The 27,009-nt window shown below is 50.6% G+C and overlaps 1 protein-coding gene across 4 annotated transcripts in view; it reads left to right on the top strand.

Annotated features, from left to right (window-relative positions):
* The window catches only part of Mrc2 (mannose receptor C type 2), a 61,121-nt gene that overhangs the window by 23,211 nt on the left and 10,901 nt on the right, over positions 1-27,009 (top strand). For all 4 annotated transcript variants that reach the window (XM_052195544.1, XM_052195542.1, XM_052195540.1 and 1 more), the window contains exons 2-13: positions 13,081-13,482; positions 15,828-16,001; positions 16,124-16,288; positions 16,517-16,630; positions 17,107-17,250; positions 19,696-19,884; positions 20,037-20,191; positions 21,443-21,550; positions 23,815-23,930; positions 24,259-24,407; positions 25,320-25,537; positions 26,432-26,574. In XM_052195544.1, the coding sequence (XP_052051504.1) occupies positions 13,081-13,482; positions 15,828-16,001; positions 16,124-16,288; positions 16,517-16,630; positions 17,107-17,250; positions 19,696-19,884; positions 20,037-20,191; positions 21,443-21,550; positions 23,815-23,930; positions 24,259-24,407; positions 25,320-25,537; positions 26,432-26,574 (2,077 nt within the window). The remainder of the gene's footprint in view (positions 1-13,080; positions 13,483-15,827; positions 16,002-16,123; positions 16,289-16,516; positions 16,631-17,106; positions 17,251-19,695; positions 19,885-20,036; positions 20,192-21,442; positions 21,551-23,814; positions 23,931-24,258; positions 24,408-25,319; positions 25,538-26,431; positions 26,575-27,009) is intronic.

Here is a 27,009-nt window from a genome sequence, read left to right as displayed (position 1 = left end):
GGGTGTCTAACCTGGCATCAAGGCTGGCACCCAGATATAAGCAATGTCCTGAAATAATGTGCTCCTAGCTCCCTCCCACACACTGATGGCTCGCAGGAGCCTTAGGGACCTGCCTTAATAAAATACTGGCTGTTGTTGAGGGCAGATCCTAGCAATGCTGCCGAGGGCAGCACTTTGGTGTGGATGTGTTCCACCCACGCGTGTCTGGGTCTGAATTCCAATTTTGGCCCAGGGCAATGGGGTTGGACTGTGCTGGCCTAGAAAGCCATTTCCTGCCGTCACAGTATCCGTGGTTGTGCAAGTGCCCTCATCGGGAAGGAAGTAGCTCTTGGGCTGTTTATTTTGGCTGTGGGCTTACAGACGGCATCTGGGAGGAGGGCCGGGCAAGCTGGGCACAGATCTCAGGGCGCCCCGACAGGGACCTGAGCCAGGCCCTCGAGGGTGTGGTGGGCTCCTGGGATGCTCTGGGTTGGAGGTCTGGGTCCTAGTGAAGGAGCTGACCTGTTGGGTAGCAAAAAGAGTCTCTGGCCGCTTTTGTGGACTCTAGGTGGCTCTGGTCTTCATCATGGAAGAAGAAACCTGAGAAGGGACAGGCTGAAAAGGCATTGTGATGCATGGTTGTAAGAAGACAAAAGCCATCAGGGTGGGTGGACAAAAGCCGCCAGCCTTTTTTCCCCCATTTTGTTTGTGTTTGCCTTTTAAAGGTTTTTTTGTTTTGTTTTAATAAAATCGTGTGTGTGTGTGTGTGTGTGTGTGTGTGTGTGTGTGTGTGTGTGTGTTGTGTGCGCATGTGCATGTATGCAGGTACCCTAGGAGACCAGAAGAGAGTATCAGCTCCTCTGGATCTGGAGTTACAGGTGGTTTGAGCTGCCTTTCATGGTCACTGGCCAGTGAATTCTGGTCCTATGCTTTAGAACCGGGTCTTACTCTTTGGCCCAGGCTGGCCCCTAAATGCCAGTCGTCCTGCCTCAAGCCTCCTGAGCGCTGAGCTTGCAGACGTCTGCCACAACGCCTGGCTAAGAGCCAGTCGTCCCAACAGCAAGGGAGAGAGCCAGGGTGGTGAAGGTTTGTGGTCCCAGAAAAGCCCAGTGTCCAAGCCACACTGAGACCCTTTTCCTGGGCCAGGACTCTCAGCTCCCCTGGGAACTGAAAGCACACAGACCAGGCTTCCCACAGTCTCCACCAAGGTCTCTTACATTTAACAGGGAGATGAGAATCTCCTACACTTATTCCCATCAGGCATCAGATAACACACTTGTCAACCCATATGTTAAACCAGAAGGAAGGACATGTCTGGGAAAGAATGAGAGAGGGATCCACTGCACAGTGACAGGAACAAGGGGCGGTACCCAGCAAAGGGCAGAGCAGCCCGTGCGCGCGGCGGGCAAGCGTTTAGGATAAGCACTTGAAGCAGAGGGCGGCAAGCAGTTTGCACAGGCACGAACTGATTGTGGCTGAGCAGGAGAAAGAGAGAGGGAAACCCACCTCGGGGTTTCGGTAGGATGCAGTGGGGCAGGACTGTGCGTCTCGAGGGGAGGGGTGGCTCTATCCCTTCACCCAGGGTCACTGCGTCTACAAGTAGATGGGCAGAGTCTAGCAGAGGGAATGTAGGGTGAATCGCTGGGTCCCCGGGGTTGGCCCCTTAGCAAAGTGGAGCTGGCAGCTTCTGCTGACTCAAGGACATTTCCGGGCTTGACCTTAAGGCCAATTGAAAACAGCTGCTTCCCTTGGCTGGCAGCCCCGTGGCCAGGCTCTTGCTCTCCCTGGAATGACCCGGTCACCTCTCCCTCTATGTGACCTGGGGAGGGGACTAATAAGAGAGACGCCGAGGGGCTGAAGGCCACCCTGCAATGCCTTCTTTAGGTCGGATCTCCCTCCCACCCCCTAAAGTCTCTCCAAGAGCTAAGCCAGATGGTGTCCGGGCCCCCCCAGTTTCAGATTCCAGTGTCTGGCCTTTGCGCCTGCGGTTCCCCAGCTTGGAACACCCTCTTGTCCTCACCTCTGCTCGAGCGAGCGAGCGAGTGAGCCTTCAGGGTTTCGTCGCACATGCCTTGCGTTCAACAGCGATTTCCTGAGTCTGCTGCTGCACGCCAGGCACTGTGCTAGAATTATCTCCTCAACCACTCCCTTCAGCAGCAATGTCTTCAGCTTGTGGTAGAGAGAGCAGCCGATTAGCCAAGGGCTCCGACCTCTGGCCCGGTCTGCTCTGGAGGAATCTGGTAAGCTGCGGGGGCAGCAAGGAGGTCTCTGTGGAGAAATAAAACCTGCCTTTCCACCCGGGGATGCCAGCAGAGGGGAGGTGATTTTGAGAGGACAGGCATCTCTTCGATCAGGGCACATTGCTTTAAAACTTACTCTCTGTGCATGGGAATAAATTTCCATAGCAATGGCCAGGACATCTGAGGCGTGGGAAGGACGGACCACCGATTTGGCAGTACCAGAGAGATTCCTGCTACACTCTGGTGACCTGGAAGGCCCCTTTCCACCCAACACCTTCCTTCCAACCATGCGGCCCAAATTCGGGCTGACTGTTTTGCATTTGTATGTGTTGACATGTGGCTTGTAGCTTTTGCATGGATTGCTTCAGGATGGTCATCTCTCGGGCGTCTGTGTAAACAGCCTGAGGGCAGAGGCCCTGTCATCTCACTCACGTTTAGTTTAATCTCCCTGCAGTACCTAGGGTTGTCATCAACGTGGGGTAAGAGGCTGGCGGGTGGGGGGAGCAGCCAGAAGGGTGGTCAGGAGAATACAGGGGTGGGGAGGGTCATCCAGCCTCCTCTGAAAGGATCCCTATGCCGCCTCAGACCCAAGGAACAGGCCTAGCAAGGCAGAGGGATCTTGGAGCATCAGCTTTCTGGGGAATACTGAGGTAGGCTGTGGTCCCAAGGATTCCTGCAACTGCCAGAAAAACAGAAGCATAAAGCGACAGGCTTAGCACGGATTGGGGGTGTGACCCAGTGGCAGGGCACGACAGGCTCAGCGTAAAGCCCTGGGTTTAAGGCTCCCCCCCTGCCCCCCCCACCCCCACCCCTCACACGCACGAGTCTGGGAGAGCCACAGGAGCCCAGGGTTGGAGACTGGATGCCCAGAGTCACTGAGAGGCGCTTCTCTTCCCAGTATTCAGCTATTTCTTTACACGTGACTCCTCCAGGATAGGATACGTGGCTGTTGGTAGCCTCCAACTAGAAATCTCTACAGAAAGAAAACTTTCTTTATTCTAAGTGATTTCTTTATTCCAACTGATTGACCTGGTCTGAGTTGTGTGTCAGCCACATCAGAGTGGCCAGGGGGCGTGTGTACTGTCTGTCAGCAGTCAAACGTGAGCCATGCGTCTGCCCACATAGCCGTGGCTTATTATTGATGTAGAAAGAGGAGGGATGGGAGGGGGAAGAGGAGGGGGAAGAAATGGGGTTTTCGCCAGGCAAACGGAAGCAAAGGACTAGAGACTACAGGCAGGCAGCTCACTGCAGCTAAGCACTGCCACCATTTCTACCACCTCAGCTGAGCACACTGTGATCAGGACTGGGACCTGTCGCTGGGGCCCGCAAGGCCTGGCACCAGGCCTGGCATCTGTGAATTTCCTTCCTCCTTCCCGGTCCTGTTTTTGTTTTTAAACCAGGTCTCATGTTCTTAGGCTGTCCTCTAACTTGCTATGTAGTTGACAAAGGCCTCCTCCTGCCTTCAGCTCCCAAGGGCTGGGATGATAGGTGTGTGCTTCCAGGTGGATGGGTATGCTTGGATGATTCTAATATGTGGACACTGGGTGCCACGCGTGCACGCACACGTGTGTGTGTGTGTGTGTGTGTGTGTCTGTGTGTGTGTGTGTGTCTGTGTGTGTGTGTGTGTGTGTGTGTGTGTGTGTGTGTGTGTTGCTGGCAATTGAACACGGGACGGTGTAGTTGCTGAGCAACTTACAATACAGTTACACCCCTGGCCCTGAAATTCCTAGCAAACATTTGTTAAATAGATACATGACTCACACCCAACCAATGCCCAGTGCCCAGATCACCGAGGAGCTTCATTTATTTCTTCATTCATAAGTTCATATGGAGCTGCAACTTGACAACTGGGCACTGTCCTGAGCTTGAGTTGGTTACCAGTAAAAATACAAGTGGTCACTTTGTCCTGGGCAGGACAATCCTAGTAAGTGCAGGAGGCTGAAATCTGGGGATGGACATTTTCACACTCTGCACTGGCATCCTGGACTCCCAAGCACGGTGTACTTGGAGGGGCCCTTTGGGGACCTTGTGTCCTCCCCTCATGCCCAGGCCATAGGTGCTTGACAAGGACACAGATTCAGAGAACTAGAGCAGTTATGATGCTATGTGGGGCAGAGACACATTCCCGGGGCTTGCTGGTTCCCAGCCTGACTGGTTCCGGGAGAGACTTTGCTTCAAGGAGCAGAGATCAATAAAGCAGCATACTGGCCTCCAAACATGGCATGGACTCCATGTTCCCACATACATGACATGAGCATATATCACAGCATAAGCACATACGCACACACGCACGCACAGGTGCTTGCACTCACACAAAGGTTCTCTACCTCAAAGGAAGTTGGGTAGGTCTGGAATAAACCCTGGGCCCTGTTCTAGTGCACTGCTCCAGCAATTTGAAGCTATATTCATCAAAAATTCACAATTAGGAAGGTTATAAACAAGAGGAATTTACTTGGTCCTGGATTTGGAAGCTAAGAAGCCAAAGATGGAGGAATGAAGAGTTTCAGTGTCTGGTGAGGCTAGCTCCTCCCACATTATTTCCTCATAGGAAATATTGGAAGGGCCGGGAGACTCACTTAGCTCGGGTTGGCGTTGGACACCTTTAAGTTGCCAAAGATGACTTTGAACTGACGCCCCTACCCCCACCTCCTGATTGCCGGTGCTGGGATTACAGGTGCACCTACCGTGCCTGGCTTGTGTGGTGCTGAGGCTTGAACCCAGAACTTTGTGTGAGCTAGGCAAGCACTCTATCAACAAAGCCACACCCCAGACCCGACCCTTGGGAGTCTTTTATAAGGGCATGAATCCTGTTAATTGATGTTGTGACTCTAATAACCTCAACACTTTCCAGAGGCCCCCACCCTAACACCATCACCTCCAGGGTTAAGAATTCAAAATAGATGTTTGGAGAGGGATGTAAATCTTCAGACTGTAGGAGAAAGGAAGGAAGGATCAGATTAAGGAGAGAGGACCCAGTACAGGAGGTTTAACTGTGGCAGCCGCCCAGATGGTACTTTGGGAAGCTCCTGTGCATCTTGCCAGAGAACACTCTCTCCCCCTTCACACAAAGAGATACACCTTCTGTGCTGCAGGATAAAGGAGCAGGGTTCTACCAGACTTCCCACCATGCTATTTTGACAGGAGCTTGTGGCAGTGTGTATTAGAAAAACCAATCTAGCAGTTTGGATGGGGCAGGCCGACTGGCTGTGCTAGATATGAGATTTATTCATGTATGCACACACTTGTTACCCAGGATTTCCCAAGCGCTGCTATGTGACAGGGCCATATGGCGAGGGGTGCAGTGGTGGAGAGGCCACAGAAAGTCCCCAGGAGCTTAGAAACAAAAGGAAAGACAAAAAAAAAAAAAAAAGAACATGAGGGATAATAAATTCTGGTTCTAGAAATGGCAGGCTAGCTTGTTCAAGTCTAACTATGACCAAGAATGCTTAGAGACTAAGAATAAAAGAAAATATATGATGGTCTGAAGGCATTAAAGAACAACTAAAACCAGATGGATGTAGAGAGGGGAAAATATGCGAGAGACTAAAGGAACATGGGTAAGATAGATGACTTAGCAAAGATGCCTGCCACCAAGCCTGGTGATCTGACTTCAAAACCTTATGATCTGAGTTCAATTCCCAGCATCCAAACAGTGGAAGGAGAGAACTGAGTCTCTGAATGTCATGGGACACACACACACACCAACACAGTATGTGTGTGTGAATTTTAAAGTGTAATAAAAAAAAATTGAAAAGCTGGGCAGTGGTGGCGCACGCCTGTAATTCTAGCACTCTGGGAGGCAGGGGCAGGCAGATTTCTGAGTTCAAGGCCAGCCTGGTTTACAGAGTGAGTTCCAGGATAGTCAGGGTTATACAGAGAAACCCTGTCTCGGAAAAAAAAAACCAAATCCAAAACACAAACAAACAAACAAAAAACCAAAAAATTTGAATAAAAGGAAAGTATATTCTTAAAAAGGAAAGAAAGTTAGGTGAGTGGCGTGTTGATCAAACCTGAGCTCACTGCCCAGCTCCAGGGACTGATCAGGGCTGTGGAAAGTGGAGATATGAGTTTGGAGTTCCTAAAATGGCTAAAAGTCAACAGGGAAATTCTAGAAAGGATGCCATCATAGAATTTCTTTCCACAGAGCTCTTCAAAGCCTCATTAGTCGCTAAGTTATGCAGATGCAGGGAAAGACTCCAGGTCCCCCAAGTCCAGTCAGTTTAGGTTATTTCCTGGACAGAGTTCAAAACAAATATAAGCTCCGCCAGTTAGAGGGGCCTGGTCATCATCTGCAGTTTTCTCCTAAAATCCCTGTACAGCCTCACCTCAAGACTGAGTCCAAGGATGAGGGGCATGACAAAGCCTGAAACCCAGCTTCCACAGGATCCAAGTGATCCACTGTGAATGGAACTGCCTGCCAAAACGGAACTCAACATTCAAAAACATCATATTCCCTATAGCACACCATCAACAAGGCCCAACATGCAGTAGAGCAGCCATGATATGAGGTAAAACTTAGTAGACATGGGGCCTGGAGAGATGGCTCAGCTGTTACGAGCACTGGCTGCTCTTCCAGAGGACCCAGGTTTGGTACCCAGCACCCACATGGCAGCTCACAACCACGTGTAACTCTAGTTCCAGGGGATCCAGCATCCTTTTGTGGTATCCTTAGGTACTGCGTGCATGGGATGTTCATGCACACTTGGGCACACATTAAATAAGTAAATCTAAAAATCACATAGTGGCCGGGCGCCTTTAATCCCAGCACTTGGGAGGCAGAGGTAGGCGGATTTCTGAGTTCGAGGCCAGCCTGGTCTACAGAGTGAGTTCCAGGACAGCCAGGTCTACACAGAGAAACCCTGTCTCGAAAAATTAAAAAAAAAAAAAATCAATTAATGCACATTATCCACAATGACTAGTAGATAATAAAAATTGCCAAATAGCATAGGAATCAATTACACAGATAGATGGGGGGGGGGGCGAGAATCAAAAGTAAGTATTGCAAGGAAAATTATAATCAAACCATAAAATAGAGGATAACTGTGGTTTATTAGGAAATCGGACAGTGTTCTGAAGATATAAAACTTCTTTTGTGTGTTTTGAAATGTGAATTGTCAGGCGGAGGAGACAGTACAAAGGCCTCGAGACTGGAAACTGAACAGGTCAAGGAAATCACAGCTTGGGTGACTAGCACTAGTGTCATCTGAACTCAGGCAGGAGGTATGGCTTCCGTGTTAGAAGATCAGCACTCAGATGATCGTCTTAGGGCTTTAATCGCTGAGAAGAAGCATCATGAACAAGACAACTTGGGGAACAAGGTTTACCTGGCTTTGGCTTCCACAGCACTGTCCGCCATCACAGGAAGTCAGGACAGGAACTCAAGCAGGGCAGGAACCTGCAGGCAGGAGCTGATGCAGAGGCCATGGAGTGGTGCTGCTGACTAGCTTGCTCCTCATGGCTTGCTCAGCCTGACTTCTCATAGAATCCAGGACCACAAAGGGCTGAGCCCTCCCTGTCAATCACTAATTAAGAGAATGCCCTACAGGCTTGCCTACAGTCATCTGGTGGAAGATTTTTCTCAGTTGAGGTTCCCTCTTCTCAGACAACCTTAGCTTGTGTCAAGTTAGCATAAAACTATCCAGCACGGTAGGACTTAGTGCCCCAAAGTAAGGAGCTTGAATTTTATTTGAAAAATGATCGATTGCTTTTGAAGTAATTTAATTAATTTCTTTTTTCTTTTTTCTTTTTCTTTTTTCTTTTCTTTTTTTCTTTTTTTTTTTTTTTTGGTTTTTCGAGACAGGGTTTCTCTGTGTAGCCCTGGCTGTCCTGAAACTCATTCTGTAGACCAGGCTAGCCTCGAACTCAGAAATATGCCTGCCTCTGCCTCCCAGAGTGCTGGGATTAATTTCTTATTTCTACATTGCTATGAGGATAGCCTTTCAGTGGTGTGTGTGTGTGTGTGTGTGTGTGTGTATTTACATGGTGTCTTAGTTAGGGTTTTACTGCTGTGAACAGACACCATGACCAAGGCAAGTCTTAAAAATGACATCATTTAATTGGGGCTGGCTTACAGGTTCTAAGGTTCAGTCCGTTGTCATCAAGGTGGAAACCTGGCAGCATCCAGGCAGGCTTGGTGCAGGGGGAGCTGAGAGGTCTACATCTTCATCCGAAGGAAGTCAGGGACAGACTCAGCATCCTCAGGCAGCTAGGAGGAAGATCTCTAAGCCCACCCCCACAGTGACACACTTCCTCCAACAAGGCCACACCTTCTAATAGTGCCACTCCCTGGGACAAGCATATGCAAACCATCACGCGTGGCAAACACCACCAGCAGAGCCATCTGCCTAGCTTCTTGATTTTTCTGTTTGTACGGTGCAGGGAATTTAACCCAGGACCTTGCTGATGTGAGGCTGGCACTCTTCCACTGAGGTACATCCCCAGCCTTTTATTTCAATATTTAAAAGCCAACAATATTTCACATGTTTAGCTTTCTTTGAATATATTTAGTTTTATGCTGCATTATTAATATTTTTTGTTTGTAAGTTCCTTTAATTTGTCTAAACATGCTATGATACTTTTATTTTTAATGTTTTTTATTCTTTAATCTTGTTTTACAGTTTTTAATCCCCTTGGTTCGCCCTCTGACTGCTCCACAGCCCATACCTTCTCCCTCACTCCACGAGGATATCCCTACCCCACCCCCACTCCACCAGACCTCCCCACTCCCAGGGGACTCCAGTATCCTGAGGGTTAGGTGAATCTTTTCTCCCAAGTCCAGACCCGGCAGTCCTCTGCTGTATATGTGTTGGGGACTTCATATCAGCTGGTGTATGCTGCCTGGTTGGTGGCTCAGTGACTGAGCAATCTCTGGGTTCCAGGTTAGTTGAGACTGCTGGTCTTCCTATGAGGTTGCCCTCCTCCTCAGCTTCTTCCAGCTTTTCCCTAATTCAACAACAGAAGTCAGCAGCTTCTGCCCATTGGTTGGGTACAAATATCTTCATCTGACTCTTTCAGCTGCTTGTTGGGTCTTTTGGAGGGCAGTTGTGATAAGCCCATTTTTGTGAGCACACACTATTAGCATCAGTAATAGTGTCAGGCCTTGGGGCCTCCCCTTGAGCTGGATCCCACTTTGGACCTCCTTTTCTTCGGTCTCTTCTCCAAGTTTGACCCTGCAGTTCTTTCAGACAGGAACAATTCTGGGTCAGAGTTTTTGACTGTGGGATGGCAACCCCATCCCTCCACTTGATGCCCCATCTTTCTGATGGAAGTGGACTCTACAAGTTCCCTTTCCCCACTGTAGGACATTTTATCGAAGGTCCCTTTGAGTCCTGAGTCTCTCACTTCCTAGGTCTCTGATACATTTCTAGATGGTTCCCCAAACCTCCTCCCTCCCAAAGTTGCCTGTTTCCATTCTTTCTGCTGGCCCTCAGGGCTTCAGTCCTGCTCCCCCACCAATACCTGATCATACTCCCCACTTCACCTCCATGTCCCCTTTCCCACCCAGGTCCCTCCCTCCCCCCCCCCTTGCCCTACCTCTCTGTGATTGCTTTCCTCTCCCTCCCAAGTGGGATTGAAGCAACCTCACTTGGGCCCTTCGACTTGTTAACCTTCCTGAGTTCTGTGAATTGTATCCTGGGTATTCTGTATTTTTTGGCTAATAATATTTTTTATAATATATGTATTAATATTGATGAAAGCTCTCTTTATACTAAGGAATTAACCCTTTGCCTCTAAGTTATATGTAATTTTATAACATGATTTCCCTTTTTGTTTCTTGAGATAGGGTCTTCTGTAGCCCAGGCTGGCCTTAAGCTTTCTATGTGTGCCCGAGACCGACCTTGAACCCCTGGTCCTTTTGCCTTCACCTCCCAAGTGCTAGGATCACAGGCCTGTTTCACCATACTTGGCTATCATTTGAGTTTGACTTTGCTTTTGACATTTATCTTGCCGTGGAATTTTCATGTGCTATGGAAACCATCTCTTCTCCTTTTGACCGTCACTGCTCCAATATTATATTAAGTTTTTCTGGAATACATTTATACCTTTGGGAGATCATTCTGGCTGTCATGGTGGATGCATTCTAAGGGTTGAAAAGACCAGCACAAGAATAGACAGAATGTGGGGTTTGGACTGAAGAGACTTGGTTCCAATTGCAGCTTCGTCCTTCGCTAGCCGTGGGCCTGTGCTCATCAAATCTTCTCACCGTCCTCCGCCTCTAACTCACAGGCAGTGTGTACCAGACCCAGTCCCAAACGCTTCACCTTTGTATCAGTTATGGAGAACTCTGTCAAAAAGAGGTTAGGCTCTTGCCCAAGTGACCCATGCAGTTCACAAATTATCCCAGAATGCTAGTACCTCACAATTATAGTTTCTGTTGCTGCTATAAAGTGCCCTGACAAAAGCAATTTACAGGAAACTTCTGTTTATATTTCCCAGATATGATCAATGATTTCAGGGAAGTCAGGGTAACAGGAACTTGAAGCAACTTGTCACATTTTTAATGCCCAGTTTGTACTAAGCTCAGTTTCTCCACTCTTATGCCTTCAGGATTCCCTGCCTAGGGAATGGCACTGCCCACGTTGCGTGGGTTTTCCCAGTTAAATTAATGGAATCAAGATAATTCCCCATAGACACTCACACAGGCCAGCCTGATCTAGATGGCCCTTCACTCTTCTCAGTTGATTCTAGATTGTGTCAGAGTGGCCTTTCAGACTAAGCATCACACTAGTGGATACATAAACTCTCTTCAGGCTGGAATGTGCTAGAAGTGTGTGTGTTGTGTGCATAAGTGGCAGCCGGACCAAGGAGGGCGGGGAAGTGTGGATGTTAGAGAGACCCAGGTGTGGGTGTTAGAGGGACCCAGGTGTGGGTGTTAGAGAGACCCAGGTGTGGGTGTTAGAGGGACCCAGGTGTAGGTGTTAGAGAGACTCAGGTGTGGGTGTTAGAGAGACCCAGGTGTGGGTGTTAGAGGGACCCAGGTGTGGGTGTTAGAGGGACCCAGGTATGGGTGTTAGAGGGACCCAGGTGTGGGTGTTAGAGAGACCCAGGTGTGGGTGTTAGAGAGACCCAGGTGTGGGTGTTAGAGGGACCCAGGTGTGGGTGTTAGAGGGACCCAGGTGTGGGTGTTAGAGGGACCCAGGTGTGGGTGTTAGAGGGACCCAGGTGTGGGTGTTAGAGGGACCCAGGTGTGGGTGTTAGAGAGACCCAGGTGTGGGTGTTAGAGGGGGGACCCAGGTGTGGATGTTAGAGAGACCCAGGTGTGGGTGTTAGAGGGGGGACCCAGGTGTGGGTGTTAGAGAGACCCAGGTGTGGGTGTTAGAGGGACCCAGGTGTGGGTGTTAGAGGGACCCAGGTGTGGGTATTAGAGGGACCCAGGTGTGGGTGTTAGAGGGACCCAGGCTTGTTTACTGTCTGGGGGACACTGTGAGTGATGTTGTGTCTCTAAGCCACAGTCTTTCCTATCTCTTGTTTTCTTCCTTCTTTCTTGTCTCCCTTGGGATACCACTCACATAACATTTATCCACTTACAATGTGGTTAATTGGGTCTTAGAATATTCCCATGATAATTTAATTCTAAAGCATTTTCATCATTCCTCCTACCCAAGAAATAACCTTAAAAATGTTTTTAAGCAATCATTCCCTATTCCTATCCCTAGACTGCCCATAATCAACGTTAAGCTTTGTGTTTTCATCTGAAACTGTTGTGGGAGTGTGTTGGAGTGTGTGTGTGTGTGTGTGTGTGTGTGTGTGTTGGAGAGTATGTGTGTGTGTATGTGTGTGTATGCATGTGTGTGTGTGTGCATGCCTGTGTGTCTCAGTGACTAAATTTTGATGTCTCAAAACAAACAAACAAATAAGAAACAAAACAAAACCAGGCATTCAAAAGTTATGGGGAGTATGAGTGTTTCAGTAAGGAAGAAAAGAAGAGAGGTTCAAAAAGATCTAGAAGGATGAACTCTATGAAGCTGAGTCTGTAATGTAGACACCTCCACCCAGCCTTGTAAGGTCTTTGGGAAGGTACAGTCATTCTCCTTCGTGTTGGAAACAGCCCAAGAATCCCCGAGGATGCCTGAAACTATAGTTAATACCAGACCTGAAACACAATGTGTTTTTCCTACAAATACACGCCTGTGATAAAGTTTAATTTTAAAAAATTGGGCATAGTAAGAAATGAATGATGAGGAGTAGGTCAATTATAAAAGTACTTTAATGACAGCTATTTAAAATTTAGGGACTAGCCAGGTGGTGGTGCACTTTAATCCCAGCACTCAGGAGGCAGAGGCAAGCGGATGTCTGTTAGTTCGAAGCCAGCCTGGTGTACAGAGCAAGTTTCAGGACAGCCAGGGATACACAGAGAAGCCCTGTCTCCAAAAACAAAAAACAAAAAAACCTTAGGGATTATTTATTTCTAGAAATTTTCCATTTGATATCTTTGGGCAGCAGTTGTCAGTAGATAACTGACACTGAAGAAGATGAAGCCACAGATAAAGGTGCCTGTGTGTGTGTGTGTGTGTGTGTGTGTGTGTGAAGCACATGTGTATGAAGCCCATGTATGTGTATGATGCCCATGTGTATGTAAGAAACATTGGATGCGCTGTGTAGAGTTGGGTTTGATTTTACAGTGGGGCAGAGACCTGGCTTTTGCTTTCAGATGACTTAGGGCTGAACAGGAGTGGACTATGCCACCTCTGGGTACAGGGACAATAGCAGTGCCCTTCACCCTACCTTGAACTGTGACAGATAGGACTAAGAGATTTAACGCAGGAGACAATTGCTATCCCAATGGTCAGTGTTTATAAGCCTTAGCTTATAAACATCAAGACCAAGGTATGATGACTTCCTGTCCTGCCTTTCCTTCCAGAACCTGATGTCTTCCTCATCTTCAGCCAGGGGATGCAGGGCTGTCTGGAGGCCCAGGGTGTGCAGGTCCGAGTCACCCCAGTCTGCAATGCCAGTCTCCCTGCCCAGCGCTGGAAGTGGGTTTCCCGGAACCGACTCTTCAATCTGGGTGCCATGCAGTGCCTGGGTACAGGTTGGCCCGTCACCAACACCACAGTTTCCCTGGGCATGTATGAATGTGACCGAGAGGCCTTGAGTCTTCGATGGCAGTGTCGTACACTAGGGGACCAGTTGTCCCTGCTTCTGGGGTCCCGTGCAAGTAATGCATCCAAGCCTGGCACCTTGGAGCGCGGTGACCAGACCCGCAGTGGCCATTGGAACATCTACGGCAGTGAAGAAGACCTATGTGCTCGACCTTACTATGGTGAGGGGCCATTGTAGGCCAGAGGTGCCAAAGTGATAGCTTTAGGATAAGTTTTAAGTAATTAGGAAAATTAACTTCAAAGGGTTTAACTTACTTTAAAAAAAAATTAGTGACTGGGAAAATGGCTCAGTTAGTAAAGTTCTTGTCACATAAGGATGGGGTTAAATCCCAGAGTCTTCATAAAAAAAAAGATATATGTATTGCTTATAATCCCAGCACTGAGAAGTCAGAGTCAGGAGGATCCCTGGGCAGCCTTGCTGCCTCTTTAAGTCCTAGGTTAATGAGAGAACACAAGGTGCGCTGGGCGGTGGTGGTTCACACCTTTAATCCCACTCGGGAGGCAGAGGCAGGGGCAGAGGCAGGGGCAGGGGCAGAGGCCGAGGCAGGGGCAGAGGCAGGGGCAGAGGCAGGTAGATCTATGAGCTTGAAGCCAGCTTGGTCTACAGAGCAAGTTTCAGGAATTACACAGAGAAACGCTGTCTTGGATAATAAACAAACAAAACAAGCAAACAGACCTACCATACATAGATAACCCAGATGGGAAAAAATCAGATGCAAACATCGCAAATAAAATTATAATCCCATAAAATGGAGGATAGCTGGTTTCTTTCTCTTCCGAAACCATCATCAGGTGAAAAAAACATTGCAAAAGTCTTGAGACTGGAAACAACCAAACAGGCATAGAGGTCGGTGCCGACATCTAGTATCAACACACATACAAGCATGTGAATACATACCTGCATACATGTAAATACCCATCTATGGATGTGCACACAAATAAAATTAAAAGCTTGGGGCCAGCAAGGTGGTTCAGTGGATAAAGGTGTCTGGTGCCTGGGACCTCCATGGTAGAAGTAGCGAACTCCTGAAAGTTGCCCTATCTCTCTCTCTCTCTCACACACACACACACACACACATACCACGTAGACTCACAGACTCACACAGACATACCACGTAGACTCACACACTCATACACATGCACAGATACACACGCACACACCACATAAATAAATAAATGTAATTAAAAAGATTAAAGAACAAAATCAAGAAAATTTCAAAATTAGCTCGCACCATCCCATAAAGTGGCAGAGAGTGCATCGGCAAGGGCTCTCCCTATGCGCAGGGAGAGTGGCCTATGACAGGGAACAGAGTGGCTATAGAGGCTAATCTGATTATTCCGGGAAAACGCTAATGCTATGAAGAGGATTGTGCTGAGCCTTGAGTGTGTTAAAGCCCAGTTAAGGTCCTTGGAGAGCAGTGGCTTTTAAGACCTCGTGGCTCAGGCTGGGGCAGGGCAGGAGCACTAAGGCCAGCCTTGACAACGCCGTGCATTGGAGGCCAACCTGGGCTATGTCTCAAAGAGAGGGGTAGGGAAGGGGGGGCTGCAAGCGCTTTGAACTGAGAGGAGATAGGAGAAAGTGGCCAAGAGAGCCTCTCCTAAGCTGCATTCGTCAGGAAGCCGATGGAAACAATGGCTCCATGCATGAAGGCAACTTGCCACCAAACCTGACACCCTGGGGACCCTCATGGCGGAAAGAGAGAACCTGCTCCCAAAAGTTGCCCTCTGACCTTTATATATTATATAGTGTCTCCCCTCCCCATAAAAAGTGCAATCAATTTTTAAAAATCCTGATAGTATATTAAAATATTTAAAAGGACCTAAGATTGCTATTGCGTATAAAAAAGGGCTGGTCTAAAATTAAATGCCTCCATCTCCTGCTCAGTCTCCAGAGAGATCTTGTGGCAGCCCCACTCTGGTTTTGCAGGCGCTTAACATGGGGATCTTAGCCGCTCAAGAGCTTGTGACTAGATCCAGGATAAATTCTGTCCTGGACAAACACCTGTGATCCAGGATAGACCGTTTAGGGACAGCCTGGAGCCTTGGTGGCGTGGGTAGCTGGCTCAGCCCTCCGTGGCACCAAAAAGGCACTGGAGGTGGGTTGGGAACCTCCTAGAGGGGTGTGCAGGTCCCACATCCCTCAGGTGTCCCAATAGCAAAAGTTGGTTTGCCGGATGGTGGTGGCGCACGCCTTTAATCCCAGCACTTGGGAAGCAGAGGTAGGTGGATTTCTGAGTTCAAGGCCAGCCTAGTCTACGGAGTGAGTTCCAGGACAACCAGGGCTACACAGAGAAACCCTGTCTCGGAAAAAAAAAAAAAAAAGCAAAAGTTGGTTCTCTCTTTTGCCATTGTGTGGTGCCATTGTCTCCGACCCCCTGACTCCCCAGACCCCTGCTTTCTCCCATAGTCCCACGCTCCTGGGTTATAGCGGGATTTTCCCTGAGGGGTGAGGTGGGACGGACCTGTGGGGCTCTGGGCACCAAGGCATGCCTCTCTTCCCCTGCAGAGGTCTACACCATCCAGGGAAACTCCCACGGAAAGCCGTGTACTATCCCCTTCAAGTATGACAACCAGTGGTTCCATGGCTGCACCAGCACTGGCCGAGAAGATGGGCACCTGTGGTGTGCCACCACCCAGGACTACGGCAAAGATGAGCGCTGGGGCTTCTGCCCCATCAAGAGTGAGAAACAGGCGGGGTGGGGGAGCCCTGGAGGGAGCTGGGGTGGGCGTGGGAGGGACTTAGAGTGGGTGCAGCTTGTGGGAGTTGTGGAGGGACCTATGGTCCATCTGTGGTGGTGGCAGGTAACGACTGCGAGACATTCTGGGACAAAGACCAGCTGACTGACAGCTGTTACCAGTTTAACTTCCAATCCACCCTGTCCTGGAGGGAGGCCTGGGCCAGCTGCGAGCAGCAGGGTGCGGACCTGCTGAGCATCACAGAGATCCATGAGCAGACCTACATCAACGGTGAGGTGAAGGGCAGCCCCCTGTGGCTGAGGTCTGACCCGTGCAGGGAGTGGGGGGAGGGGAGGGACTCCCGGAAGTCTGAGAACAGCCCCTCCTCCCACCACAAGACAGGACACACACCACCACCGCCCCCGCCCCACGCACTCTTCCATCTGGGGATGGGCAGGTGGAGAGAGAGGGTGGTAGTGGGCAGGGGTTCCCTTTCTCAGCAAGCAGTCTTTCCGACAGGACTCCTCACGGGCTACAGCTCTACGCTGTGGATTGGCCTTAATGACTTGGACACCAGCGGAGGCTGGCAGTGGTCAGACAACTCACCCCTCAAGTACCTCAACTGGGAGAGTGGTGAGACATGGGGACCCCGGGGGACACTTGGCATCCTTCTACCCGACTCTAGAGGTGGGAAGTCTGGGTTCGTGCCCTCTCCCGGAATGGCCCTGTAGCCTGTGAAGTGCCTTTGTATGAAATGGGAACTGCCTGTGCCCTCTCAGGTAGAGGAGTCCTGGTCCAGGGCCTGGTGAGAGGATCTGGTTTTAGTCTCTATTCACAGCTCTTAGACACCTGGCTGCACCCATAAACCCAAGGTCAGGGAGATGAGGGCTAAAGTCTACATTGCTGATTAGGGGCTTCAGGGTGGCATGAGCCCAGGCTAGAAAGCAGGGTGACCCAGTGGTGCAATATACAAATCTGGATGGAGGCAAGGCTTCTCTGGCTAATGCTGACACTGGGGTGGGCGAGAGAAGAGGCCCAGAAGAGGGCTTGGGAGGGACACAATTTGAGCTTCCCTCCCCTGGGGTGCTGGCACCCTGCCTGCCCCACAGATCAGCCGGACAATCCAGGCGAGGAGAACTGTGGAGTGATCCGGACTGAGTCCTCAGGCGGCTGGCAGAACCGCGACTGCAGCATCGCCCTACCCTATGTTTGCAAGAAGAAGCCCAACGCCACAGCCGAGCCCATCCAGCCAGGTGAGCGGAGTCACAGAGGGCTGGGGACATCAGGGTCCCTGTCCAGTTCAGCCTTTCTTGTCCTACAGACACAAATTGACTCTGATCCTCTCTATTAATTATTCAGCTAGTCAGGAAAAATTGGAATGTGTCATTAACCATCGGGTGAACATACGTTGGGAACTGTGTGAAAGGCTGGCAGTAGAGACTTCAGTCTGATGGGGGTGTCACAGACACCTTAACACTTAGAATGCCCTGAGCTATGGGCTTCCAAAATATGTAATAGACGGGAGCCGGGGAGAGTGACTGAACGCCTGGGAGATGAGGGGTTTATGAATGTGATGTTGGACTTGAGGTTTTCAGGTTGATAGTAAGTTTAAAAGACAGAAGGAGTCCTGGGGCAAAAGCTTGGGCAAAAATGCTAGACCTGAAAGCATCCATCTTGAAATAAAACACCAGATATGGTGGGAGCACCTGTCATCCCAGGAGGCAGAGACAAAAGGATGATGATGATGATGACGATGATGATGATGATGATGATGATAGAATACTCCCCTAAGGAAAGCCCCAGTTTGTCTTCTGGCCTCCACATGCACACTTGTGCACCTGCACATGCACACAAAGGCAGAGGGAGGCGTGGGAGGGGAGCAATTCCAGCAGTGGGAGCTGCCTGAGGGAGATGCTTGCCGCTGAGGTATGGAGTTTAGGGGGAACCAGACACCAGCTTTGCTGCACCTGGAGGCCTGTTAGCACAGCAGACTGGAAGGGACCCGCCCCAGATTAACTGAATCAGAACCTGCATTTAACAAGACACCCCCCCCCCTCAGGTGATTCTTAAGCAGGGCGTTTGACATGAGTGCAGAAAGGCAGGTCGTAGCCGGTCTCTGAAGCCTGAGTCGGGCTGGGTAGCCCATGGGAACATTCTGGCTTTTAAGCCTGGGAGTGTCTAGCTCAAAGGTGCGATTGAAAGAGATAAATCTGAGGGCCGCCTGAGAGAGATGGAGTGTGGGGTGATGGACAGGACCTGCTTTGGGGACTGCCCCTTCCTGACATGTGGCCTTGGCGCTCTGAGATGAAGAATCCTTATTTGCAAATTGAGAATGGATGCATTCCCTCTTGCAAAGTTAGTGTAAAGTTGGAGTCTGAGCAGTGTCTCTACGGCTGGCACTTCCCGGGCAGTTAAACTACAGGGATCCCGTCGTCGTCCAGATTCTGTGCTGTGGGGCTGCTAAAGCAGAGATGCTTCCCAGGGAAAATACGGCATGCCCGTGGAAACCTACACACACACACACACACACACACACACACGCGGAGGGAATCCCGCCAGGACTCTCTCCTCTGTGGCTCTTCTGGGGAGCTCTCCTCTAGCCGCTAGGATCTAAAAGCAAGTAAGTCTGTGGCTTGGATTTGCCTTCCTGCCCCCCTTCAGCACCCCAGATGTTTGCAGGAGACCAAGCCTAAGTGAATGGCCTGCCTCACTGTGAAGGACGTCATTTCCAAAGCAGGGACCACATTTCCACAGGGCCCTTTCTTCTTCCCCCAGGACCCTGGGACTTGAATAGCTCCTAGAATCTGTTCTGGGCTGCAGCCCAGCGTCGTAACCCAATGGCTCGTGAAAGATGATTGCTGTCTCTTGCCCCACAGAGCTTGCCTGTCCCCCTTCCCAGCCCACCCACTTTGAGGAGTCTCTACTCAGAGGCCTGGCTGGACTACCCCTCAGTTGACCCAGATGGAGCTGGGTCTCTGAATGCTAATCTGGGGCAATGCATGGGATAGACTCACATCTTTACTCCTGCCTAGACAGGATCCTGCCCGAGCCTGATTTTGTGGGTGGTTTGATGAAATTTTGTTTTCTTCTGCCAAGATCCAAGTGAGGACTTGTTCACTTCAGCTGCCCTTAAACTCCAGTCCCTAGCAGATAAACCCCAAAAGCACATCTGTGGGTGCAGGAGAGGGACTTCAGAAGCATGGACAGGTGTGGGAGAGGGAAGGAGCTAGTGATCGATTCTAGAGAAGGGGTGTGACCAGTGTGGCAGACATGGGCCCTGCGGTGTTCCTGGCTGCTCACCCCACCTCTGGTCACATTAGGCCTCATTATTCACCCAAGGCTCCCTCCCTCATTTCTTTTATCCAAGACTGCTGAGGCCGACCCAAAGAGTGTGCCCTATGGGTGCTATTTGATAGCAATGTCATTTATTAAACATAGTGTCCTTGAGCTAAGTTTGTTTCGCAGGAAACCCTGTTTACAGTAGATGCTGGCTTAGGAGAATAGCGTGTCCCACCGCTTCCCCATCTCTCCCTGAGAGACTCAACCAGAGATGGTCTGTCTATATCTCCTTTTCCTGGGTTTTAAATATCTTAAGGCTGTTGTCATGGAGAAGGCAGATGTTACAGGCGAGACAGGGTAGGGAGGGGGTGTGGCACCCATTGGACTCTGTCTGAGCACCTCCATGCACCTCTCCATAGACAGGTGGGCCAACGTCAAGGTGGAGTGTGACCCCAGCTGGCAGTCCTTCCAGGGCCACTGCTACCGCCTGCAGGCCGAGAAGCGCAGCTGGCAGGAGTCCAAGAGGGCGTGTCTACGGGGCGGGGGCGACCTCCTTAGCATCCATAGCATGGCTGAGCTGGAGTTCATCACCAAACAGATCAAGCAAGGTGAGGGGCTGCGTGGCCTCAGGACTGGGTGGAGGTCTGCATGTCTAATCCCTTCCTGCCTAGGAAGCACAAAGAATCTTCTTTCCTTAACTGCTGGCCTGAGGCTGACCTCAATGTCTTCTCCCTCTCTCTCCCGCCCTCCTGCACCCCAGAGGTGGAGGAGCTTTGGATCGGCCTCAATGACTTGAAACTGCAGATGAACTTTGAGTGGTCTGACGGGAGCCTCGTGAGCTTCACCCACTGGCACCCCTTTGAGCCCAACAACTTCCGTGACAGCCTGGAGGACTGTGTCACCATTTGGGGGCCGGTGAGACTCTCCTTTCTCATACTAGCACCACAGCACCCCCTCCGTCCCCCCATGTTCCCAGTGCCTCCCCCACCCCCAGCTGAAAAAAATAACTGTCCATTATCAGCCCTGTGTACCCCAGGCTGCTTCCTTCCACAGGGTTAGAGCCCCACCCTCACCTCCACAGCTAAGTCACCTGCAGAGCTGGAAGAGCTAATTTTCCAGAAGCAAGGCATGGCAGACCCATTCTTGGTCTCTTGCCAGCTGTTCCTTTCCACCAGCAGATGGCACCAGAACCCAGGCAATGGGCAAGTGAGGCCCCTGGGTTCCAGCCCTTGCCCTCCAGGGTCTTTCTCAGTTCAGGGTTCTGTCTTCTCAAGAAATCATGGGTGATGGACGCTTGCCCATACCTTGACTCAGACCCAGGGTGGGTGGGAGAGGAAACTGAGGCAGGTTTCTGACAGAGAGCCCTGAGGCCTAGACATAGTCTCCTGCTGTCCAGGGGCCTAGGCAGCAGTTCTGTCTGCATTAAGAGATTCTATTTAAAAATTTAAATGATTTGGAGAGTGTTTTCTAAGTGCCAGGAGTTTCCTGATTAGTGGGATGAACAGACGCTGTGCTGTCAGGGAGGGGCATAAAGGCGGACTCATGCAGACTGGGAGGCCCCGGGGCTGGACTCCATTTCACCATCTGAGATTCAGGTCTGGGCACAGCAGCCTTTGCTCTCCCAGGTTCTTCAGTAGTCCCAGGAAAAAGACCTACAGGCTCAGCTGTCACAGTTCAATTACCTAAGATTACCCACAATCCAAAGTAACTCGATAGAGAATTTCAAAAACACTTATAAGCGTTCAAGAACTTTTTAAATGTTTTATTTTTTCTGCGTATGGATGTGTTTCACCCGTATGTATGTTTGCATGCCACTTTCATGCCCGGTGCCTGTGAAGGTCAGAAGATGGCCCTGGATCCACCCAGAGCTGGAGTTGTAGATGTGTAAGCCATCTTGTGGGTGCTGGGAATTGAACCTGGGTCCTCTGGAAGAGCGGCCAGCATTCCCAAGTGCTGAGCCATCTTTCCAGCCTCTGAACAATGTGTTCTTTCCTCTGCCAGTGAAAACTGGCAGAGGACTCTCCATTCAACAGCCCGGGACGTAGGAAACGAGGCTGGTTGCTAGGAATCCACACAGCAAGTTCAGGTTCAGGTCTAGAAAATGGGCTGGAAAATTTGGTGGGAGTTAAGAGATTTGGGGTGAGTCTTCTTGATCATGTGTCCCAGGAAGGACGCTGGAATGACAGTCCCTGTAACCAATCCTTGCCATCCATCTGCAAGAAGGCAGGCCGACTGAGCCAAGGCACTGCTGAGGAGGACCATGGCTGCCGGAAGGTGAGGGTGTTTCTGAAACTGCCTGAGGTGGGGTCAGCCCCAGGGCTCCCTGGGTGGGTGGGGAGATATGGAGGGAACCCTGCAGCCTTGGCCAGCATCCTCTTGGTTTCTCAACTGCCCCCTTCCTGAGGGAGTGTTATTTGGGGGCACAGGGTGGGACCTTGGGGGGGAGGAGTAGAGGGCCCCACTCCAGCTCTGGGTCTCTTTCCACAGTCGAGTGCAAGGAAGCCAAATGGCCGAGCCTGGTCTAGTCACAGTAGGAGTAGGCTGTGCTGTGGGCTGGCTCTGTGCACCCCAGTGCTCTCTCCTCAGTGCACCCGTCTGATGACATGTTGGCTGTCTTTTCTGGTGAAGAGAGGCCACTCTGTGGGGAAGGCTTTCTCCCTTCTCATCCTTTAGCCCACTGGGCTCTATCAGAGTTTTGGGTAAATGAGGGGGACTGTGAGTTGTGAAGGAGGGTAAGGATGTGACGGGCCTTCTCCACCCTGTTTGGCATGGCCCAGTTGCAAGTGAGTGGCTTATGTAATGATCCCTTTGCAGCCTTCTGTGCAGCCGCTCCTTGCTGCAGGTCTCCATCCTTCCTGGTTTCCTTTGGGTTAAACTCCTCGGAAAGCCTACCCCTAACTGAGCTCTCCCCAAGAGGCAGGATCACACTTGCTGCAGGAGAGGGAAGCAGGCTGGCAGGGGTTCAGCTGAGGACTCTGGGGGTCTGTGAGCTCGGGCCTTAGCTCTGTCCTGGTGTGAGTACAGTGAATAGGCGATTGGAGGGCAGCCTGGAATGCATGTGTATGGATACCGTGTCCAGACCGTGTCTAGGGGGAAACACTGGGAGAGCCAGGGGTCTCTGCTTGGCATCTGGGGGCCTCCCCGATAGCGTGACAACCACTTCTCTTGTTCTGGCTCCTGTTGCAACTCTGGAGCTGTCTCTGCACATAAGGTGGTCACTTCTCGCATTGATAAAAGGCTACCCTGGCCTCCTTCCCTCCCCAGGAGCCCCCCACGAGACCCCACCCTGCAAAGCCCTGAGGACCACTCAGACCCCTCTCCATCCTCTGCATCTCTGTAGCTTTCTTTTTATTTTTTTATTTGTTTTTTTTTGTTTGTTTGTTTTTTTGTTTTTGGTTTTGTTTTGTTTTGTTTTTTGAGACAGGGTTTCTCTGTGTAGCCTTGGCTGTCCAAGAACTCACTCTGTAGACCAGGCTGGCCTCAAACTCAGAAATCCACCTGCGTCTGCCTCCCAAGTGCTGGGATTAAAGGCGTGCGCCACCACTGCCCGGCTTCTCTGTAGCTTTCAGTTCTGGTGTCCAAGCTAGATGCTATTTTTTTCTTAATATTGATTCTTTAGCATGTTTTTTAATTTGTCACGATTATGCTTGTGTATGTCATAGGAATGTTTGGTGTGCACAGGTCGGAGTGCGTGCATAGAGGCCAGAGGCCAACCTATGGGGTCAGTTCTCTCCTTTAACCGTGGGATCTGTGGCTCGAACTCAAATCAGTGTGGCAAAGGCCTTAACCCTTTGAGCCACCTTGCGAGCACCTGGTTATTTTTATGTCTTTATTTTTATGACTGTACGTGCACATAGGTAAATGCTTATGTGTGTGTGCATCCATATGTGTATATATGTGTTCATGTCGGGGTCAAAGGTCAGCCTAAGGAGGTTGGTTTCCTTATTTTGAGACGGGGTCTCTCATTGGACTGTGTCTCCCCCAGTAGGTTAGGTTGGCTGGCCAGCAGATCCTCAAGGATCCACCTGCCTTCCCCTCCTCGATGCTGAGGGGGAAAGCACTTGCCACCACACCTGCTTTCCCCATGGCTTCTGGGATCTGAACTCGGGTCCACATGCTTGCTTAGCCCACACTTTACCAACTGAGCCATCTCCTCAGCCCGATCATTTTTGTTTTATTGTTTTCTTTTTTTTCCTCCCCACACTGAGGAGTGAACCCAAGGCCCCACACACGCTATAAATGTGTTTTTAATCACTGAGGTACATGGTTTAAATGCCACTTATTTCTCAGAGCCACACCGTAGGCAGGTCCACCAGCTACCCACAGCAGCATTCCCGCTCTGCCCGTCGTGGTAGGGAGAGCCGAGAGTAACCAGATGCTGGACTTAGTCCAGGCATTGCTCCCTGGCACCAAATCAGTCCCCTCTGTCCTGCGCACACACAGTGGTATCCTGATGTCACCCCTGCTCAAGCATTGGCAGGTAAGGCTGGGATCTTCCTCCCACAGACACCCCTCTTCTGCCCTCTCTCTCGAGCCAGGGTTGGACGTGGCATAGCCCATCCTGCTATTGGCTAGGAGAGGACCAAGTGGTCTACAGTGATGCCCGGCGCCTGTGTACTGACCATGGCTCTCAGCTGGTCACCATCACCAATAGGTAGGGAGGGTGGACAGACGTCCTCTCCCATGACCTGGTCTGATGGGATGATATCCTGGCATCCTGCCCAGGGGACCCAGCCTCCTTTGCACCTCAGTGTGCCCCAGACACTGTGATTAAGCGATCCCAGGGTAGGGTAGGAGAGGGAAAGGTTCAGGTTTGGACTGAATGGTCAAGAAAGAATATGGGTAGTAGTGGGAGTCTGGTTACTATGGGAGTCCTTTGGATCCCCGTTTCCCTGGGCACATTACTGGCTGTGGGATGGGGTGTCAGTCTTGTGGTCCAAGACTTGTGGGAAGCCACTTGTAAGTGCTGTTTATTTCTGAAGATTTGAGCAGGCCTTCGTCAGCAGTCTCATCTATAACTGGGAGGGCGAGTATTTCTGGACGGCCTTGCAAGACCTCAACAGCACTGGCTCTTTCCGTTGGCTTAGTGGGGATGAAGTCACGTATACCCATTGGAACCGAGACCAGCCTGGTGAGCCCTTAACACCCTGTTTGGCTGAGGTGGACCCAGAACTGTGTCAGGACTTAGGGTGAGGCCTTCCCAGAAAGTGTTCCTTTGTACCATGCTAGCTCTGGAGTCCATGGCCCTGCTCAGACCCTTGGCACTGCTGTTTGCCAGCTGGGCCTTCTCTAAGCCCTAATGTCTTCATCTTGAAATGAGGATAATGGTACATTCCTGTAGCTGTCTTTAGACACACCAGAAGAGGCCATCAGATCCCATTACAGATGGTTGTGAACCACCATGTGGATGCTGGAAATTGAACTCAAGACCCCTGGAAGAGCAGTTAGTACTCTTAACCGCTGAACTATCTCTCCAGCCCTGGTGCATTCCTATAGAGATGATGTGAGGCTTAAATATATATGTAACTATGGAAAGGGGCCACATATGCAATGTGCGAGTAATAGCTACACATACTTCCTGGTGGCACCTGTTCAAGTTTCACATTCATTGCCTTTTTTGAGAAAGGGTCTCACTATGTAACTCAGGTTGGCTCTGCAGCAATCCTCCTGCCTTAGTCCCTTGAATACTGGGATTATAGGTGTGTACCACTTCACCTAGCTTCAGTGCTCCTCCTCTTTCTCCTCCTCCTCTTCCTCTTCCTTTTTTTCTTGGGGGGGGGGCAGGGTTTCTCTGTGTAGCCCTGGCTGTTCTGGAACTCACTCTATAGAACAGGTTGGCCTTGACTTCAGAGATCCACGTGCCTCTGCCTCCCGAATGCTGAGATTAAAAGTGTGGGCCACCATCACCCGGCTCAGTAGTAGTCTCAACCCTCCTATAACCTAATGCGGTGTAGAGTGAGATAGGCTCAGACAGGCTAAGTATCCCACACTGTAAGCAGTCATGGCTCTAGGACTCTGCCTCATGCCAGCTCTTTCTCCTCAGGGTACAGACGTGGGGGCTGTGTCGCTCTGGCCACCGGTAGTGCCATGGGACTGTGGGAAGTGAAGAACTGCACATCGTTCCGGGCTCGCTACATCTGCCGACAGAGCCTGGGCACACCGGTCACACCAGAGTTGCCTGGGCCAGATCCCACACCCAGCCTCACTGGCTCCTGTCCCCAGGGCTGGGTCTCAGACCCCAAACTCCGACACTGCTATAAGGTGGGCCACTCTATTGGCATGGTGGGGGTGGGGGAAGCACTGAGGAAGTTCATGGGGGGGGGGGACCTGGGGACCATCATGACCCTGAAGTGCCAGCCTAAACTGCAGACTAGAGAAATGGCCGATGAAGAATTTGTCAGGTGAGTTCCGAGGCTTGATGTGTTTGTACTAAGTGCTTATTAGATGTGTGAAGAGCAGAGGGAGCCGATCCCAGAGTGTTTTTCAGAACCCTGGAGAAGCCCAGTAAAAAGAGAATCTTCTAGCACAGCATGTGCAAGACCCTGGGTTCTATCCCTAGTACCTCTTCTGGGTACCACGTGGGGGTTTGGATTTGAAAGGCCTGGGTAGGGCCTGGTGCTTTGCCAAGCTTGGGAGCCAACAATCTGTTTTTGTTGATTGCAATTTTCGTATTTGCTTTTGAGACAGGACGCTCGCTGCCTTACAGGAGCCTGGCTAGCCTTGGCTCTTGGCAGTCCTGCTTTAGCCTCCCAAGTACTGATATCGGCATAAGCCGCTATGTCCAGCTTCTCTTGTGTATCCAAGGCTGGCCTCAAACTCGCTATGTAGCTGAGAATAACCTTGAACTTCTGACCTTTTGCATCTACTTCCCAAAGTACTAGGTTTGCATGTATCTGCCACAATGCCTGGCTTCCAAGGCCCTTTATTACGTATAGAAACTGAACCCCGGGGGATTGGGGGGAAGGACCTATCTTCAGTCAGCTGTGGCTCTTCTGTGATTAGCAGAAAGTCTGAGGATGAGGTCCAGGAGCTTTTGCCAGGAGCTGACAGCATCACTTGCCTTCCCGAGATAGATAGAATTGTCTTTAGCGTGAGGAGGTGGCAGATGCCCTTTGGCTTTGGCCGTAGCTTAGACAGCTGGCTCTGCTCCTGCAGGTGTTCAGCTCAGAGCGGCTTCAGGAGAAGAAGAGTTGGATCCAGGCCCTGGGGGTCTGTCGGGAGTTGGGGGCCCAGCTGCTGAGTCTGGCCAGCTATGAAGAGGAACATTTTGTGGCCAACATGCTCAACAAGATCTTTGGGTACTGCATGGGCGTGAGGGCCTGCACTTGGGCTGGGTGGGTGGGGGGGCGTGGCTGCCAGATTCTGAGTTCTGTCACGACTGTGGTCAGAAGGCGGGTGTTGACGGTGCCCTCAGAGGGCCCAGCTGAAGCTTTGAATAACTTGCATCTGTCAATAATTCCAGAACCATCCTCTTTCCTTCAAGTTGCTATGGTCCCCTGGAATCTTGTCGGATGCACAGGGACGACCCAATTATAGGAAACCCTGTTGCTAAGCAGTGTCACGCAGCCAGCAACATCTTTTCAGACACAGTTCCCATCTCAGGTCCACCCCCTCACCCCCGTGACATGTCATAAGAACCCGCCCTCTCAACAAACCATCCTGAGAGACAAGGAGAAAAGCTGAAACTGTTCAGGCAAGGGATGAGGAATGTGCCCGACCCCATCTCTGCCACA

The sequence above is a fragment of the Apodemus sylvaticus genome, chromosome 10 (genome assembly GCF_947179515.1).
Source record: "Apodemus sylvaticus chromosome 10, mApoSyl1.1, whole genome shotgun sequence".
Classification (NCBI taxonomy): Eukaryota; Metazoa; Chordata; class Mammalia; order Rodentia; family Muridae; genus Apodemus; species Apodemus sylvaticus.
This window is presented reverse-complemented; position numbering and strand designations above follow the sequence as displayed.